The sequence below is a fragment of the Arthrobotrys flagrans genome (assembly GCF_004000055.1).
Source record: "Arthrobotrys flagrans strain CBS H-5679 chromosome Unknown unitig_3, whole genome shotgun sequence".
NCBI lineage: Eukaryota > Fungi > Ascomycota > Orbiliomycetes > Orbiliales > Orbiliaceae > Arthrobotrys > Arthrobotrys flagrans.
In genome coordinates this window covers 2,293,916-2,309,076 of record NW_027137547.1, presented here as the reverse complement: position 1 = coordinate 2,309,076, position 15,161 = coordinate 2,293,916, and the positions used below count along the sequence as shown (strand labels likewise).

Here is a 15,161-nt window from a genome sequence, read left to right as displayed (position 1 = left end):
ATTGGGACTGCTCCGAATCCGCCATCGCCAAGGTGTCCCTATGGAGTCGGTAATACAATCTTTGGAGGCTTACCTGGTTTAGTTGGGAAGGGGCCCTGTCAGGGTCTGGTAATGGAATTAAGGCACCACCGATACGACAACCCATTTTTTTAATACTCTGACGCATTATCCGGCTCACAATGTAGTTTAAAAGGATCACAAAATTACTGTAATGGTACGATATATACTGTGGAAAAATAAATATATAGCTAGTGTCTACTCGATCTCAATATCTAAGTAGTCTAGATATCTAAGTTACAAAATCATCCTTGTTAAAAAAATAAATAAAAAATATAAAAAATATAAAATATAAAATTCGAGTCCAATGAATAAGAATTTTCCTATGAAGTATATACATCTATCACGGTGCGTCATTTGCAGGAGCTTCCTTCACAGGAGCATCCTTCGGAGGAAGTTTAGAGGCACCCTTCCAGCTCAATTTCGTTGGAGCTGGCTTAGCTTGAACAGCAGGTTTGTTTGCAGCGGCAGCTTCAGGAGCACTAGTTCGGCAAACCAGGGCCACCTTAGTACCAACGACCCCCGCCTGAGGTGGGATTGTCCTGGTTTTCCCAGCTCGGTTCTTAATTAGAAAATTCCCCTTGTTAGAGCTCCGAATCATATATAACTTATACATATAAAACAAGAACTAGAGAAGACAGAAGACAACTTACTGTATATCCACCTCCATGCTTGATGAAAACCGTCCGTTGAACAATTGCGTTACAGCCATGGCAGTCGACAGTCATGGACCTCGTTGTCCATGACGAATATTCTTTGACGATATGTGTTAGACCATGTGTCCATTTGTAAGTTGATGTGTAGGTACAGTCGGAAGGTTTCGCTGTTGTAGCTGGTGGATCGGGCGCGGGTGCGGCAAATGTAATGCTATATATTGGAAACGGTAGAGAGGTTAGTTACGTAATAGGTATTCTGAGCAAGTGTTCGATAACAGAAATATTTCCTACCCCGCAAGTCCAACCGCAGTAACGAGAACGAATGACAGATGCATGGTATTTGATATTTAACGGAGTGACAGAGTACGGATTCGCGAAGCTTTCAAATGGTTGATATCGCCGCGATATATGAATAAAGAGAGGCGATGGTTAGATAAAAATGAATGACAAAGAATCGTAATCCGCTCTTGAGCCCCAAATTCTTCCAAAGCTACGAATTCCAAGACTTCCCAGAAATCTTTGAATCTTGGGTCGTGGGGATAGCTGTTATATACCAAAAACCTGATATGCTGCGTTAACGTGTTGGGCCTGTTCCAGCATCTACCAAAAGAAAACATCTTGATGCGAACCATCCGTTTTAGGTCAGCCCAGCCTCACAAGACCACGCCGCCCCTAAACTAGCTGCCGTTACTTTAAGCTCAATGCCGGGTACGATAGAAAAAACTATCAACTTTAAGCTTTAACAGGTGTGCCGGTGGCATTGTTAAGTCGGAACGAATATGCTAAATCGGGTTATTTGGTAAAGCCACAACCGGCTCAGATTGCGGGTGAACTACCCAAATCCAGGGGTTTAGGAACGTTATCATGAGCTTGTATAGCAGCAATTTCTTGGGTTACAGCGGTTTTTCCTGCTAACTGAGGACACCTCGATTGCGAATATCGGATCTGGAGACGTGCTCTGGGGATGCGCGTAACCTTGCTTGGTAGTCTTAGGACTGCTTATCTTGACGTTTGGGGAGTAACTAAGCTTATAATTGATAGCTGTTCTAGTTAAGGCAGGATTCAAAAATTGACCTTCAAAGGTCGTAAGCCATGCGAGTGCTGTATATGTGACAATTCAACAATGTCAAGATATATCAAATCTCCCTCCATTCAGATTCAAAAAATTAAGTAGTATTGATTGTAACATTTACAACTGCCAGATTTATGTAGAGGTCCGAAACTTGTGCATTAATACATGGACATGGAACTGCTGAAGACTGCTCCTGAAACACTTTTTTTTTTCCCGGGTGAACTTAGTCTAGGATAGTACTTAGATGACGGAACTCGAGGCTCTCTGTACTATAACTATTTTTTTCACTGGTATAATAGAAGCTAACCTCGCGAGAAAACTGCGTCAATCTTTTAAATGAATGAATTACCAAAATGTATGCTGACTGAATTAATCGTATCTAATACTAGGAATTTTGGGGGGACTTTGTGGATTCGATTTGATACTCGTGAAGCGCCGCTTACGTATACAATATTTAGTAACTAGCTTTGGATACATGTATATATATATATATCAGGAAGCACTTTGGCCCGGAGCTTTTCAATGTTTTTGAGGTTACCTTCGGCCCTTCATGACGTCTGGGTACGAGACCAAGGTTACCAAAATCCTTTGCTATTAGCTATTGTGGTGGAGGTGTTATGCATATGCATCTTGGACCGGCGAAAGCTGGATTCGCGGCCGATCAGAGCCCCATATCTCGCCCAAATTCCCTGCTGTGAAACCCACACAGGGCCACACATGTTACGCGAATTATGGTGGTGCAGTTGGTGTAGCTCTTATAAGAGCCTGAATCTATCTCTTTCGAAATTTCAAGCTTTTAGCCTTAGCACGGCCAGCCATTGAATCAACTTCCAACTCAATTATAATTTATAGACTAATTATTATTTCCCTAGTTTCTTCTTGTTTAGAAATCGTACTATAGAGCCCAGAGCAACGTTTTCGTAATACTTCGTAACTAGAATTGCGGATCTCGAATGTTTGTTCTATCTTCGAGCCGGCGTTCTAGGATGGAACCTAACATTTCCGAATATGAAATGTTCTAGCAGCAGATGCTCCGACTGGAGAGCATTCTGTTATATTGGCTAAATCTATGATCACAGAAATCCAGCATAAGGCCTTAACTATCACCCGTCAACTGATAGCCAAGGGGCGAGGAGCCGAGGCTTACTTCCTTGCTCAACTCTTCGGAAAAGGAGATTCGTACACTGATCAAGTCATCATTCCAGAATATCACGGACAGGTTTCTGCATCTGGTGACTTCGCCTTTGACAAACATAAGCAAGTAGACTTTTCCCTACTAGATCGGTCTGCGGGCATCTGTTTCGCTAGTTTAAGGGGGCTACTCGGCTATATAAAACATTGAAAGCCGTATCTAATACATGTCAGGATGCTCCTTCTCGAAAGTTTCTGGCACCTCTATTTCAAATGTACTCGGTGCTATGCGGACCGCGAGAATATTTGTGTGAGGAATGATCCTCCCTTGCTAAGATATCTCAGGGCATGGCCTACTCTCAGCCGGGGAGCTCTTGCAAGTACAGAAAGCCTTTCTAATTTGACCAGCGCCGGAAATACTGTAGGGATTGCCGATTCCACGACCTTGAGACAAGAATCATTTTTCCAACTTGCACTACAAGAAGATAACAAAGATCTACTTGCCAAGGTTAAGATAGCTCTAGAGTGTGGGTTAATTAACATCCCGCTGCTTTCAACCAGTCCAATTGTTTGGGAACAATGCCAATTCCCCACATAACCCAGCAAAGAATAATTACACTGCCGAAGGACTTTCCAGCACAGGAAACAATGACCCAGGTCTCCCGGGAGGAGGTGCTACGCGCCGAATGGATACCAGACAATCTACAGATCGGAGCCTTCGAAAGCATACATATGACACCACTTATGTATGCGCTCTATACACGGCATTATACCGCCGTATGTGCTATCCTTGCGACCGAAAACCCCAGTTTGATATGTCAAACGTCTAATACCGCTATTTTCGACGTAATAACCATGCATCGCCCTCGGCGTAATTCCAGATCATATCACACCCTGGCGCCTATTCATGTTGCTGCTTGGACTTATATGTCTCGTAAAACCAGGCTCGATGATTATAATATTGGTGTAATTGAACTATTTTTAAAGCTGTGTCGAGGCACAACTCAGCTCATTGCTACTCTGGACTTCACTGTCAGAACGCGAAACTTAAACTTGGTTGTAGTCTTAGAGAAAACCGCGTTTAAAATGAATTGCAGCCTTCTGCTTCATGGCTAGGGTGTGGCGGCTGGCATCGTGGATGGCATTGGGATGTGGGGGGCGAGGACTGGGATTTTATCTCAGATACTCCTACCGGAAAGGCATTGCAACGAGCAAATGGCATTTTGCTATCGTTTCAACCGCTTCCCCAAACTGCGGAAAAGATGAGATATTATGACGACACCAACGAGAAGAGCCCTGAGAGACACGATATACTGTATATATATAACGGCGAGAACACCGGTTACAAATTTCCCAACGAGGTGGCTAGCAATGAAAATAACAAGCACAGTCTTCCGAGAGAAATTCTACAACAAAATTTCAAACACAGGGAACGCAATTTACGCATAGACGATAAGGAACTTGAGGCATCCAACGAAAATATCAGCGAGGACAACAATGTATCAATCGTAATATCTTGGATGGGCCATGGGGACACATATCACGTATTATAGTTTCTTTGAGAATACTTCCCTTACTTCTCACCATCTGTTTTTTACTTTCTAGTTCTAAATTCCGAAATATCTTTTCTCACAACTGCAGAGTTGCGAAGGCGGTAGAGAATTTCTAGCTTTTGCGTTTTTGTATTTTCATGATGGTTTTCAGTCGCTCGGTTTGCATGTGTGTACAATCCCATCTGCGCCTCGACGGCTAGGGTGAATGTGTTGTGACTGTTGTATTTTAATAATTTACCTTAATAGGCACCCCTCAAAAATGTACAAACTTGCTATTAAAGCAGTTTCAAAAGTCAAACGCTGTCCCAAAACCTGATCCGCAACACCAACAGCCAACAGAGTTGCCGCCTGCGGGATCAAGGAGAGCAGTTTTAGGGGATTAAAAAAAATTACAGCCTCCTTAACCATCGATAAGTATGGATTGGCTAACCAGATTAGAGATTCGATCTCCCTTTCCTTCCACATAACGACATCTGCTCAAGAGCCGCAAGATGAGGCCCCTGTAGCTCCTCTATCAATACCTTATCGCATATATAAGCCTCTTGAGATCCTTAGCCCTTCCACATTCCTAGGCACTATCACATCGGCGCGCGACTGCCCAGGAAACAAAAAGAATTCGGTTCTACTCGCGCACATTTCTTCTTTTTCTTTTTCTCTCGACACTTTCGCGATCCACAACAGCGCAAGGCACTGGACGATTTTTTATACAACCCGAAGGCCTCGATGAAAGCGCCACAGGAGATGCTCGTTTTGATTCTTCGATACAATGGTATATTGGCGACGAAGTGACGGCGCGGTGGGAAGCTGAGTTTGGCAGTGTTACTTTACGACTTTGGCAGGGTGCTCTTGAGGGGAAATATTGGTATAACGATTTATTAAGTACGTAGGTGTTAAAGTCTTTGGTTATTTTATATCACACCAGATAGAGTCCAGATGTCCAAGACATGCCATGGCGCTAGATATCAACCACATCATAGAAGTCTTATCAACTTAGTTTCTCTAGCATAATTCTACAGGAGACGGCCCAAACACCCTTTCATACACATGGGCTGTCGCACCCATCCTCTCACAAGCACGAACTCTAAACCTCCACTTCCAACTCCTTGATTCTTCGAATACTAAATGAAACTTCAATTCCAAGGATTTTAGGATATACAATCGAACCAATACATTAACCGAAACACTTAGGACTACAACAAAGGAAAGGACGGTAACTAAGGAGGTGACAGTGACACACAGCGCGGATATTGGAAGTAGCAGTAGTCCAAGGAGTACACCTGCGGATATTGATACCCAGACAACACCGGGAACTGGGGACGATGAGGCGAGTACGACGTCAGATAGTTCTTCTCAACCTAATTCCACGAATACGAGTAGCGATAATACGGCTATGAAGGTTGGATTGGGAGTTGGCCTTGGCGTAGGACTCCCACTGCTAGCTCTTATCGGTGGGGGCTTATACTTTTTAGGAAAGAAACGTGGAGGAGCGGGAAATGCGTTACCAGATATGCCGTCGGTACCACCTGTAAGTTCGAGAGGGGCAGAAATAGGGTGGTATCCTGGGGCTATAGTAGGCGGCATTGAGAATACGGACAGTCAGGTTGGTGGGGCTGTGAGAGCACCGGATGGGAGGACATAATGGACGACTTTAATATTACGTTCTCATTAATTGTTTCGCTACACAAGTTTGTTCTTTGGCGATCCATTGTAGATCCTGCCAGATTTCTGGTTTTCCTCCTTGTTGGAACAGGTTATGTGGTGTATTTCTTTGCAAGGTTAAATTTGCGTATATATAACGAGAAGAATATTTTATAATTCGGTATATATTTTGATAGTTATGAAATGTTATCGGTCTAGCTTTTGCGAAAGTATATGTATCGATATGTATCTTGACACATTCAAATGTGGAATATCTTCTGGAGTTGAATTCACAGGGGGGTGAATTTCATCTGTTAAACTCAACTACTGGTAACCAACTACGAATCCAAACTCAACGAAATTTCGAAACATCACTCCACAAAATTTACAATCTACGAATTCATTACGGCATTTCGAAAAAATGATTCAAAAGGAGGGGAATGGGTTTTTATTGTTATATAGAGAAAGAGTGACAGGGATATCAATAATGAATGAATAGGTATCAAAAAAGACTGAAATCAAATAAAACTAAAGACTTCACTCAAGAAGTCTCTCAAAGAGAAATCGAAAACAGCGTGCCCACATAATATCGACGCCAAAAAACTAAGTATTTGAAGAAAAAAAAGGTGTCCCTCCCCATCAAAAATCATATTACAAATTTCCGTTAGGTCAAAAAAGTAGAAAAGGAAAATATCAAGAAATCGCTAAATCGCTCACAAGGTATATCAGACGTAATCAACGTGAGGAGAGAAGTGAGAACAAAAGAAGTATAAAGAGAACAGTTAAGGAAAAAATGAATGGTGGTCATAGGCTTGTAGCCATGGGATGTAAACGAAAAAAGCGGAGTAAAAGGAAACAGAACCGCGATGCCATGTGCATATCTACAAAAAACGATGGCGCGCTTTTCTTTTCATACAACGGAAGCAAAAACCTACAAAGGAGATTTATTCGGACTTTTGGGATATATCAAATGATGCCAAAAAGAGCAAATATAAATGCAAATGTTATGACAAAGGAAGTTTGTTAAGTTCAGTGGTGGGTGGAAAGATCTCGGGAAGCACGGTCTTTGACGTATGCTGCAGATGGTGGACGAGGGAGGTTGACCTCGACGGTTGGGTAGCTGTTATTGCGGGAGTGAATGCTGGCAGTTCGGGGGTTCTGGCGTTGGAAGGGGAATTCAAATTCTTCCAAGTCATTGTGCGGGGAGGCGAAGTGTGCTGGTGGTGGGGAGTTACAATCATTTACGACAGATTGCTTTCGTGACTTCTTCTGCTTCTTGCCAGAGAGTGACTTGAGGAATCGAACAAGGGCCTTGATGAAGTCGTCGAGAGCCCTACCGACGCCGGACTTCTTCTTCCCTCCGTTAGCGCGTCGCCTGGTTGGAAATTCCTCGCTCTTGCGTCCGACGGCGGCAGCAAAAGAGTAGTCGAAGGTTGGCTTGAAGGCTGATTGTGGGCTGAGTTGATTCATCTCGGGGCTAGTAGCAAGCTCGTAGGCAAGGATTTGGTCGAGATCCTCCTGGATGGCCCGAAGTCTGCGGCCTTCGACGGTAGCAACAGTCATAACGGCTGCAACAGCGACATCAACGATGTAGAAAGAGTTTATAGTGTTGCAGGCACTGGTGTTAACAGTCAACAGGGCAGTGGCGAAGTCAAGGGTGACGAGTGGCTCTTCGTGAGTCGAGGAGCAAATGGAGATGCTTCCATCGGCTCCGATAACGTCAAAACCGACACGACCATTGACGACAACATTGAGCCATCCACCTTCCTCATCCTTAGCTGGGTGGAAGAGAGCGAATCCCTTGCCGGGCTCATAGACGAGTCTGCAGCACTCAGCTTCGTCACCAACATCAAACTTCGGGTTCTTCTTAATGTCATATTTTCTATCCTCTACCATACCAGCGACTTGAGGGTAAATCAGGGCAACGACACCAGAGGCTTCCAGAGTTGGGGCCTCGAGCTGGAGATGGATGACTGGGACCTCAAACTGGGTAGCTGGGTTCGAACGATGAATTTTGAGATCAGAGAACAAAGCATCTTGCTGATGAGAAGGATGAGCAGAAAGACGGTAGAAGGCAGCGCTAGCATCGGCGCCGAATGTGAAGTGTTCAGCACCAGTGAAAGTGAAAGAGTCTTCACGGAACATGCCCATGGAAAAGGTCTGATTCACAATCATCTGGCCGTTGGCAACATTCCACAAAGTTTGAAACTGGTTTAGAACAACTGGGGACATGAGACCAGAAACAAAACCCTGCTGGCTTTCTTGAGCTCGCTCAACGAGCATGTTGACTGCGGTTGGAGTTCGCAATTTTTCACGGTCAACATCTTCATGGATTGGGCTGAAGGCGACACTCCTGGGGGAGAAAGTAGCAGACTTTGGCGAGGTGAAACTAGCCTTGGCTGGCGACTGGGCGATTGGCACGTTCTGGTGAGGAATATAGGGTCCGAATAATTGAGTCCTTGTGGGAGAGAACATGGCGGCGCTTCTTGGGGTAGGGAGGGCGGCGGATGGAGGAGCTGGGAGAACTGCAAATGTAGCACTTCGAGGAGTCGAGACCTCTGGCTTTGGAACATTGTTGAAAGTGGCGGTTCGGGGAGTTGCCAAACGACCAGCTTCAACATGGGCTGCACTCCTGGAGGTCAATGGTGGAGGGCTAGTAGGTAGCCTTTCACCATCTTCATTTGTAACCGGTGATGCCAAAGGAGCGGGAACCTTAGCACCCGACTTAGCCAAAGCTCTTCGCTCAGCGAGGGATAGACCGGATGATCTAATCGCCTTGGCCAAAGGTAGAGACGGCGAAATTGGGGTCTTTGGAGTAATTGGAGTCATCGGAATGGTTGCGTGTGTCAAAGCACCCTCGCTTTGCATTGTCATTCTGCGGTCGTCATTCAAAACGATCAAACTAGTAGTAGCTGGTGGCTTTGGAACAACAGCTGTCTCAGGGTTGAATTCCTTGATAAAGTCAGCAGCAGAAGTCTGGATGCTGAGCCTGGAAGACTTTCTCTTCGAACCATTCTTTGACATGTTAGTCACGGTCGGACTAAGAGGAGGAACTGGAGGAGCATCTGCAGCCGCAGTATACCCCGAGTCCCGACCGGACCTGCTATAAGTATCTCCAAACTCAGAGGCTCCGGAGTAGTTGGTAGAACTAGGAGAGAAGCATTCTGTTTGATCTTCTACATCTTCGACGGTGAGAAGATATGGAAGAACTTGGGACTTTCTCCTTGCCTTTGCCATCTGTGTCGAATATCCAGAGGGAGCCTGACCCGGCGTCGGTGGCATAAGAGTCAATTGCAGTTTGTATCCTTCCATGAGACCAGCGGAATCTGGAGGTGTTGGGAGTGGCATCTGGGCATATTTTAGAGTCGTATTCGAGAATCTTGGCTTTGGTGGTTCCGAAAGCTTGACATTTGGCCTCCTCCCCGTAAGACTTTCCGACGATGAAGATGGGGAATGGGCTGGGACTGGCTTTTCCATTTCAAACCTCGCAGAGGTTTGAGGAAGGGAAAGAGTGGGTCTGCTGGCCATTGCAATTTTAGATAGCAAAGTCAAGAGATTTTTAGTATCTCCTCAACCGCTGAACAAATAGTAACAAATTAACAAATGCAAATATATATGTGCGGATATCCCAAAAAGTAAAAGTTGCCGATAATATGCAAAACGTTATTGTAGATAAAACAGACTAGGCGAGCGATGGAAAAACAAGTCGAAAACGAGAGGGTGATCTGGTCTGATATAAATAATTATATTCCTTGTGAGAGGGTCGAAAACTGAGAATGATATATCTGTTCGCTCGCGCGAATACGTTGTTAGACGTCTCTATATTGTTAGAAACGAGCGTCTGTAAGCGTGTTGGGTGTTGGAAAGTCGAGTCTGTGTTGTGAGACTAGCGACGGCTCGGATGCATCGATACAGCACAGTCGTACAGGTACAACTGCAGGCCGGGACCAGTGAGGATTGGTATCAGTATGAAGTAAGTGGTCCAGTAAAATCTAATGCAAGACTGCGCAGAGACCAACGCTGATTAATTCGTTTCAAAGCGTTGACAGACAGACAGCAGCTGTGCAGCTGTGGTTCAGATCTTTGCTGGGCTGCGGTGTAACCAAAGTTCCTGGCTGGGAGGCACAGGCATAGGCACAGGGACTTGGAGTCGAGGCGAGTCGGGTTCTTCTGCTGGGGATTTCGGATTCCGCAGGCGAGGACAGCAGGTGCCACAGATATACAGAAAAATAGTATCTTCTGATGGCACAGCGAGATGAGTTATATTAGATAGGCAAAAAAAAGAATCAAATCCAGATCAACTGAATTTTGAATTCTCCGTTATACTGTATAATATAACTCCCAGCCGGATTATGTATTAGTATGGCACGTCGACAGAAAGAACAAACAAAAAAGATATTAAAGCAACGCCGTCGATTTAGGAAAACACGAAGGAAGAAAGAGAAGGAAAAAAGAGAAGGAAAAAAGAGAAGGGAAGACTTTTGGTAGTGAAGCTGCACGAGGTGGTTGATATATACTAACCAGGTCGCAATCTCTCTTGCGAGCCGGAGAGCCTGTAGACTGACAATCAATTCTCGACACTGCGCCCGTAATCCAAGCTAGCCGAACTGATGGTTGAGAATTTTATTTCCAGCCCGTCCAATCGCGGCCCAGATTTGGCGCTTTGAATAGAGATCAGGTATTATGCCTTGCCCGGGTTTGGATGGTGGGCATCGTGGAGGGGTGTGCCCGGTGGGCGGCTGCCACACAGCTGCACAGAATATTAGAATAGAGTATGCATGCAACTAACTCAAACTCTGCTGTCCATGTCTCTTCTCGTAGTACATTATACAGCGAGATCATATGATTCTGACTAGTTAGCCATTCCGTTTCCATAAAAAAAAAAGTGGCAGACTAAAAACGTTGAGCTCTTGACTGAGAGGACGTACGAGTGTATGAGAGATATCAATGCAACCTTCGCGTCGCCTACAGATGGCTGTTTTGGGGATCGAAAAGCTCTATTTCTGGCCGTTTGTTCTTCGTCACGAGCATTCCTTTCGTTCGCTTCCGCGACCCAATATCGTTCCACAGCGTGAGAGATACACATACATCTCGCATGAACCATCCGCAATCCACAGGTAAGTGTGTCTTCGAAACCAAAGTAGCGTTCTTTTCTTCGTATATGCATCTGGGCGATTCAGAGACAGTCCCCCAGATGGTAAGAGGGATTGTGGTGCGATGCTGAAACCCATCACCTGGTCTAGTACCGTCCTACCTATCTGCGCCGGAGAGATACATTAACCTGTCAATCTCCCCCTTCTGCCGTCCCTCGCATCAAGCATGAAGAAGAAACCTGCATCTGCATCGGGTCTTCGTCAAACCTTGCAGGATGATTGGTTCCGAACCAGGAACATGTGGAGAGCACACCAGCCGGGATGCAGGCGCTTAGAACTAACGTCCAACTGGCTAGTCCCATTGGGCCCTGCAACCACCAACCACAACGCAAGAATTACTCCCTTCTCACCGTTTTCAGTTACTAAATTTACGACCGCCTGAGCGTCTACTTTTTTGTGGATTTCCTTTTTTCTCGCAGCTTTCCGATCAAATGTTTCGAGATCGTCTTATGAGAGGTCGATGATGCAGGGAATGAAAGGGCTTAGCGGTTGATACCTTATATCTATCCGACCTGATTCCCTTTTTTCTTTCCCTCCGAGCTCCCAGTAGGGATTCCCTATGGGGTTCTATTACACGACAATCGCTATCTATCAAAAGATCATGGTGCAGGAGCTTAATTCAGTGCTAGGATCCCTAACCCACAGCTCAGCTGTTCCCAGTAACCTTTGCTGCAACGATTGTCACACAAGAAACACCCAAACTTCACTGCATGATACAAATACTCTCGTGACATCAAAAAGAAAGAAAAGAAAAAAAGACTCTAACGGTAAGAAAATCGACGATTGCCACACCTTCTCTACGCAAGTGGGGTCTTTCCTCCTATAATTTTATGAGATCGTCAAGAAAAGACATTCTTGCGTCTTTCCCGTGTCCTTCTTTGCATCCCTCTCGCTTAAAATATTCATTCTCTCCGAAACCCCACACCACCTTTCTTAATTTTTTACCAAGTTTTAGCCTTTAAATGCCATTTTCTCTTTGCCTCTCATAGACATCCAGACCGTGATCCACATTTCTTGGTTCAAATCCTGCACGGAATCAAGAGAGAATGGCACCTGCCCGCACAGCCGAAACGGAAGATGCTTATTATCACAAATTTATCCCCACCCTTGATTTTCTTCCTCCATTTCCCCCAAATATCATCTCTGACGGATGAAGAGAGGGAAAACCCCCCAACCCTATTTTGGTAACCCAGGCGCTTAATTCCTCAACCGAATTGGTCCATATCTTCATCGTTCATCATACATAAAGTACTGCACCCCACGTCTGCAAGAGACAAAAAAAGCTTGCTTCGCCCTCGATCATCACCATGCAATGTACATATGGAACATGCACGTGAAGTGCATTTTGTAACATCCTATGTAGACGGTTTATATGAAATAATGATACAGATACCACGATCAGCATGCGAGAGGTATCATCCCGATTAATCTAATTAATTTCCTGGCTTGAATACCTATCACAAACGGAAAGAGGCCGTTAGCTTATCGGTAAGGTATTCGGCGGCCGTGTCTGCTACTAACTGAGAAACAAGGCGTGGGGATGGTGGATATGGGGGACGGTGTTTAATTTTGAGTTTTTTTCTTCCCTTCCTGTGTTTTTATATATATTAGGCGCAGCACGTCTACGAAATGTTTCTAAGCCGTCTCATATGCGATTTGCGGCACTTTTGGGGGAGTTTCAATATCAAATCCTCTAAGTGGTTATTATGTAGTAGCACTTGACTTGATCGCATCCATATCCAACTGACGTCAAGCTATACCACGGCGTGTTTGCGCCCATCCAAATCCTATATCGAACAACTCGGACTTAACCGCAATGCGTTACAGTGGGTCAATAGCTGTCTGGTCTATATTGCTGGATCTGTTTTGTATGGCTGGGAAAACGGCTTCCCGGAAGTATATCTAATTCGATTCTAGGTTGAATAAATATTTAAATTAGATAATATTGATGTTGTTTCGCTTTTTGAGCGACGTATAATATTATTCAGAGTACAATTCGGCCGTAGTTTTCGAGGAAGCTGTATACGAGACCAGCCGCAGTCAACGTCATCATAAACGTATGCAAGTCCACGCTACTCCGCTCAATATTACACCCAAGCCCTATCAGTTTTAATGTGACACCGTAATTTACCGATCTAACTAGCTCTCCAAAGGATAAAACTCTACAGGTAGAACTTGCAGTTCCTACACAGGAGATTACAAACTTCCTACCAGCAGCGCCGCGGCCTGAAAACGGTAAACCCACAGGAGCCCCAGTTTGCATTTTGGAACTACATGGTGAGTGCCTCAGGAAGGTACTATTGAATATGTCTGTTGTATTCATAAAATTATTGCAATTAAATCCTTATTGAATAAGGGTTTACTTGAGCAATTAAAAGCCGACTTTCCAATGGTATCCGAAGATATGATCATAGGCCCCGCGGGCCGGTGTCGGCCTTTCGTTGTTTCGTCGCAAATGCAACGACATTATAACCATCACTATAACATTCCGCTCCAGCCCCACCCTAACCCATCTTGTCACCTCACATGTTGCATTATCGTTATCCTTATCATCCATATCAGATGTTCGAGACGTAACCCCTCCCCCTCAAGTCCCACCCATCATCGAAATTCGATCTTGCCTTCTCGGCACGGAATCACGGAAAGCAAGGATGAAACTTTGCCCCAGACCAAGACAAGCGGCACAGCATTGCGTACACAAATGCAATTGTCGGCATCACAGCTGATCATTATATTCAAAAAGATGCGGCACGACCGGAAAATTTATAATTATAGTAGTTTGGTGGCAAAACATTGATGTTTGGACTCTTTCGGTCTAAGTCTATGCCATGAACCCGTTGCATTAACGAATAGACGGCAAGGACAAGGCAGCAAGCCTTCGCTATACACCTAATGCATTGTTTAGGCTCATCACGCTAAACCCTTATTATGTAGATAATTCTCCGACTGAATTAGGTCTCAGGGTGTATAGACCCCATTCAGCCTAAGACACCATGACTTCCCGTCGGTACATTGCATTGCATATGTTACGGTTGATCTTCGAAGTCCAAAGTCGCTAGATATATGCAGGCATTAAGTTTCAACCCCGGAACCGAAATCCAACTTGCATCCAATCCTATCACGCATTTGGAAAGTCCCAATTCCAGATCGTTGATGGATTGTAACCTCAAAGGTTCGCATGACTTTCGAAGAACGCCTTCGTTTAGACTATCGATCACAAGATCTTCATGACTTCCGAGACAATCGGGTAGGCCTTAAGTCATATTAGCGCTGCTTTGAATCCTAGGTTAGGCTGACTTCAGTTGACTATTCGAGCAATGATATTGGCCCCTCGTGGTTGCGCGTTTTGTCACCCATTCGCTTATTGAGTTGTGAGGCGTTGTAAAATTGACGCCATTATGCAAGGACCATGCGGGCGCTTTTTGGTGACGGCACGCGCACAGGCACGCGTGCGGCATAGAAATCGCATTGTAACTTTAGATTCCTTCAAAAGAGGAAGATGATATCACTAGCCCGTGTTTCTCCGTAGACGAAAGGAAATTGATGTATCTTCATGGCAGTGTTTTAAGGTTCAATTGATCGATTTTGGGCAGAGCTTGCGAGAGTCGCAGCATTATATGTTGTGTAGACGGACAAAACTGGCACTGTGACAAGTATGATCACAATAGACCAATCACAATTAATTTGTAGTTTAGTTCGCATCATAGAGATTTTGCGGATGAGCACCCAAACAAAATATACCGAGACTACTTTGCGTCATTGCAGACAACAGCACAAAGGCATTCCCGCAAATCAACTTTGCGGTCCGAAATCATATCCTAGCAACTTCGGAGCACCTTCGCCACCAACAGGCGCCGGGTTTAGCACCCACGAGCCGGTTAGTTATCTATCGTTTCCTACA

The 15,161-nt window shown here is 44.8% G+C and overlaps 2 protein-coding genes across 4 annotated transcripts; both read right to left on the bottom strand.

Moving 5' to 3' along the window:
- Nucleotides 1-400: 400 nt before the first annotated feature.
- On the bottom strand, nucleotides 401-1,048 carry DFL_002060 (uncharacterized protein; the record flags this gene model as incomplete). The annotated part of the gene is made up of 3 exons (XM_067630790.1): nucleotides 401-619; nucleotides 711-924; nucleotides 1,005-1,048. 3 exons carry the CDS (start codon nucleotides 1,046-1,048, stop codon nucleotides 401-403), a joined length of 477 nt encoding a protein of 158 aa, XP_067493399.1.
- A 6,088-nt stretch (nucleotides 1,049-7,136) lies between these two features.
- DFL_002059 (uncharacterized protein) lies at nucleotides 7,137-9,635 on the bottom strand (the record flags this gene model as incomplete). 3 transcript variants are annotated; one of them, XM_067630788.1, is made up of 1 exon in its annotated part: nucleotides 7,137-9,635. In XM_067630788.1, one exon carries the CDS (start codon nucleotides 9,633-9,635, stop codon nucleotides 7,137-7,139), a length of 2,499 nt encoding a protein of 832 aa, XP_067493398.1. The 3 variants fall into 3 exon arrangements, with proteins under 3 accessions (XP_067493398.1, XP_067493396.1, XP_067493397.1); XM_067630786.1 differs by having other exon boundaries at nucleotides 7,137-8,582; XM_067630787.1 differs by having other exon boundaries at nucleotides 7,137-8,390.
- Nucleotides 9,636-15,161: the final 5,526 nt, after the last annotated feature.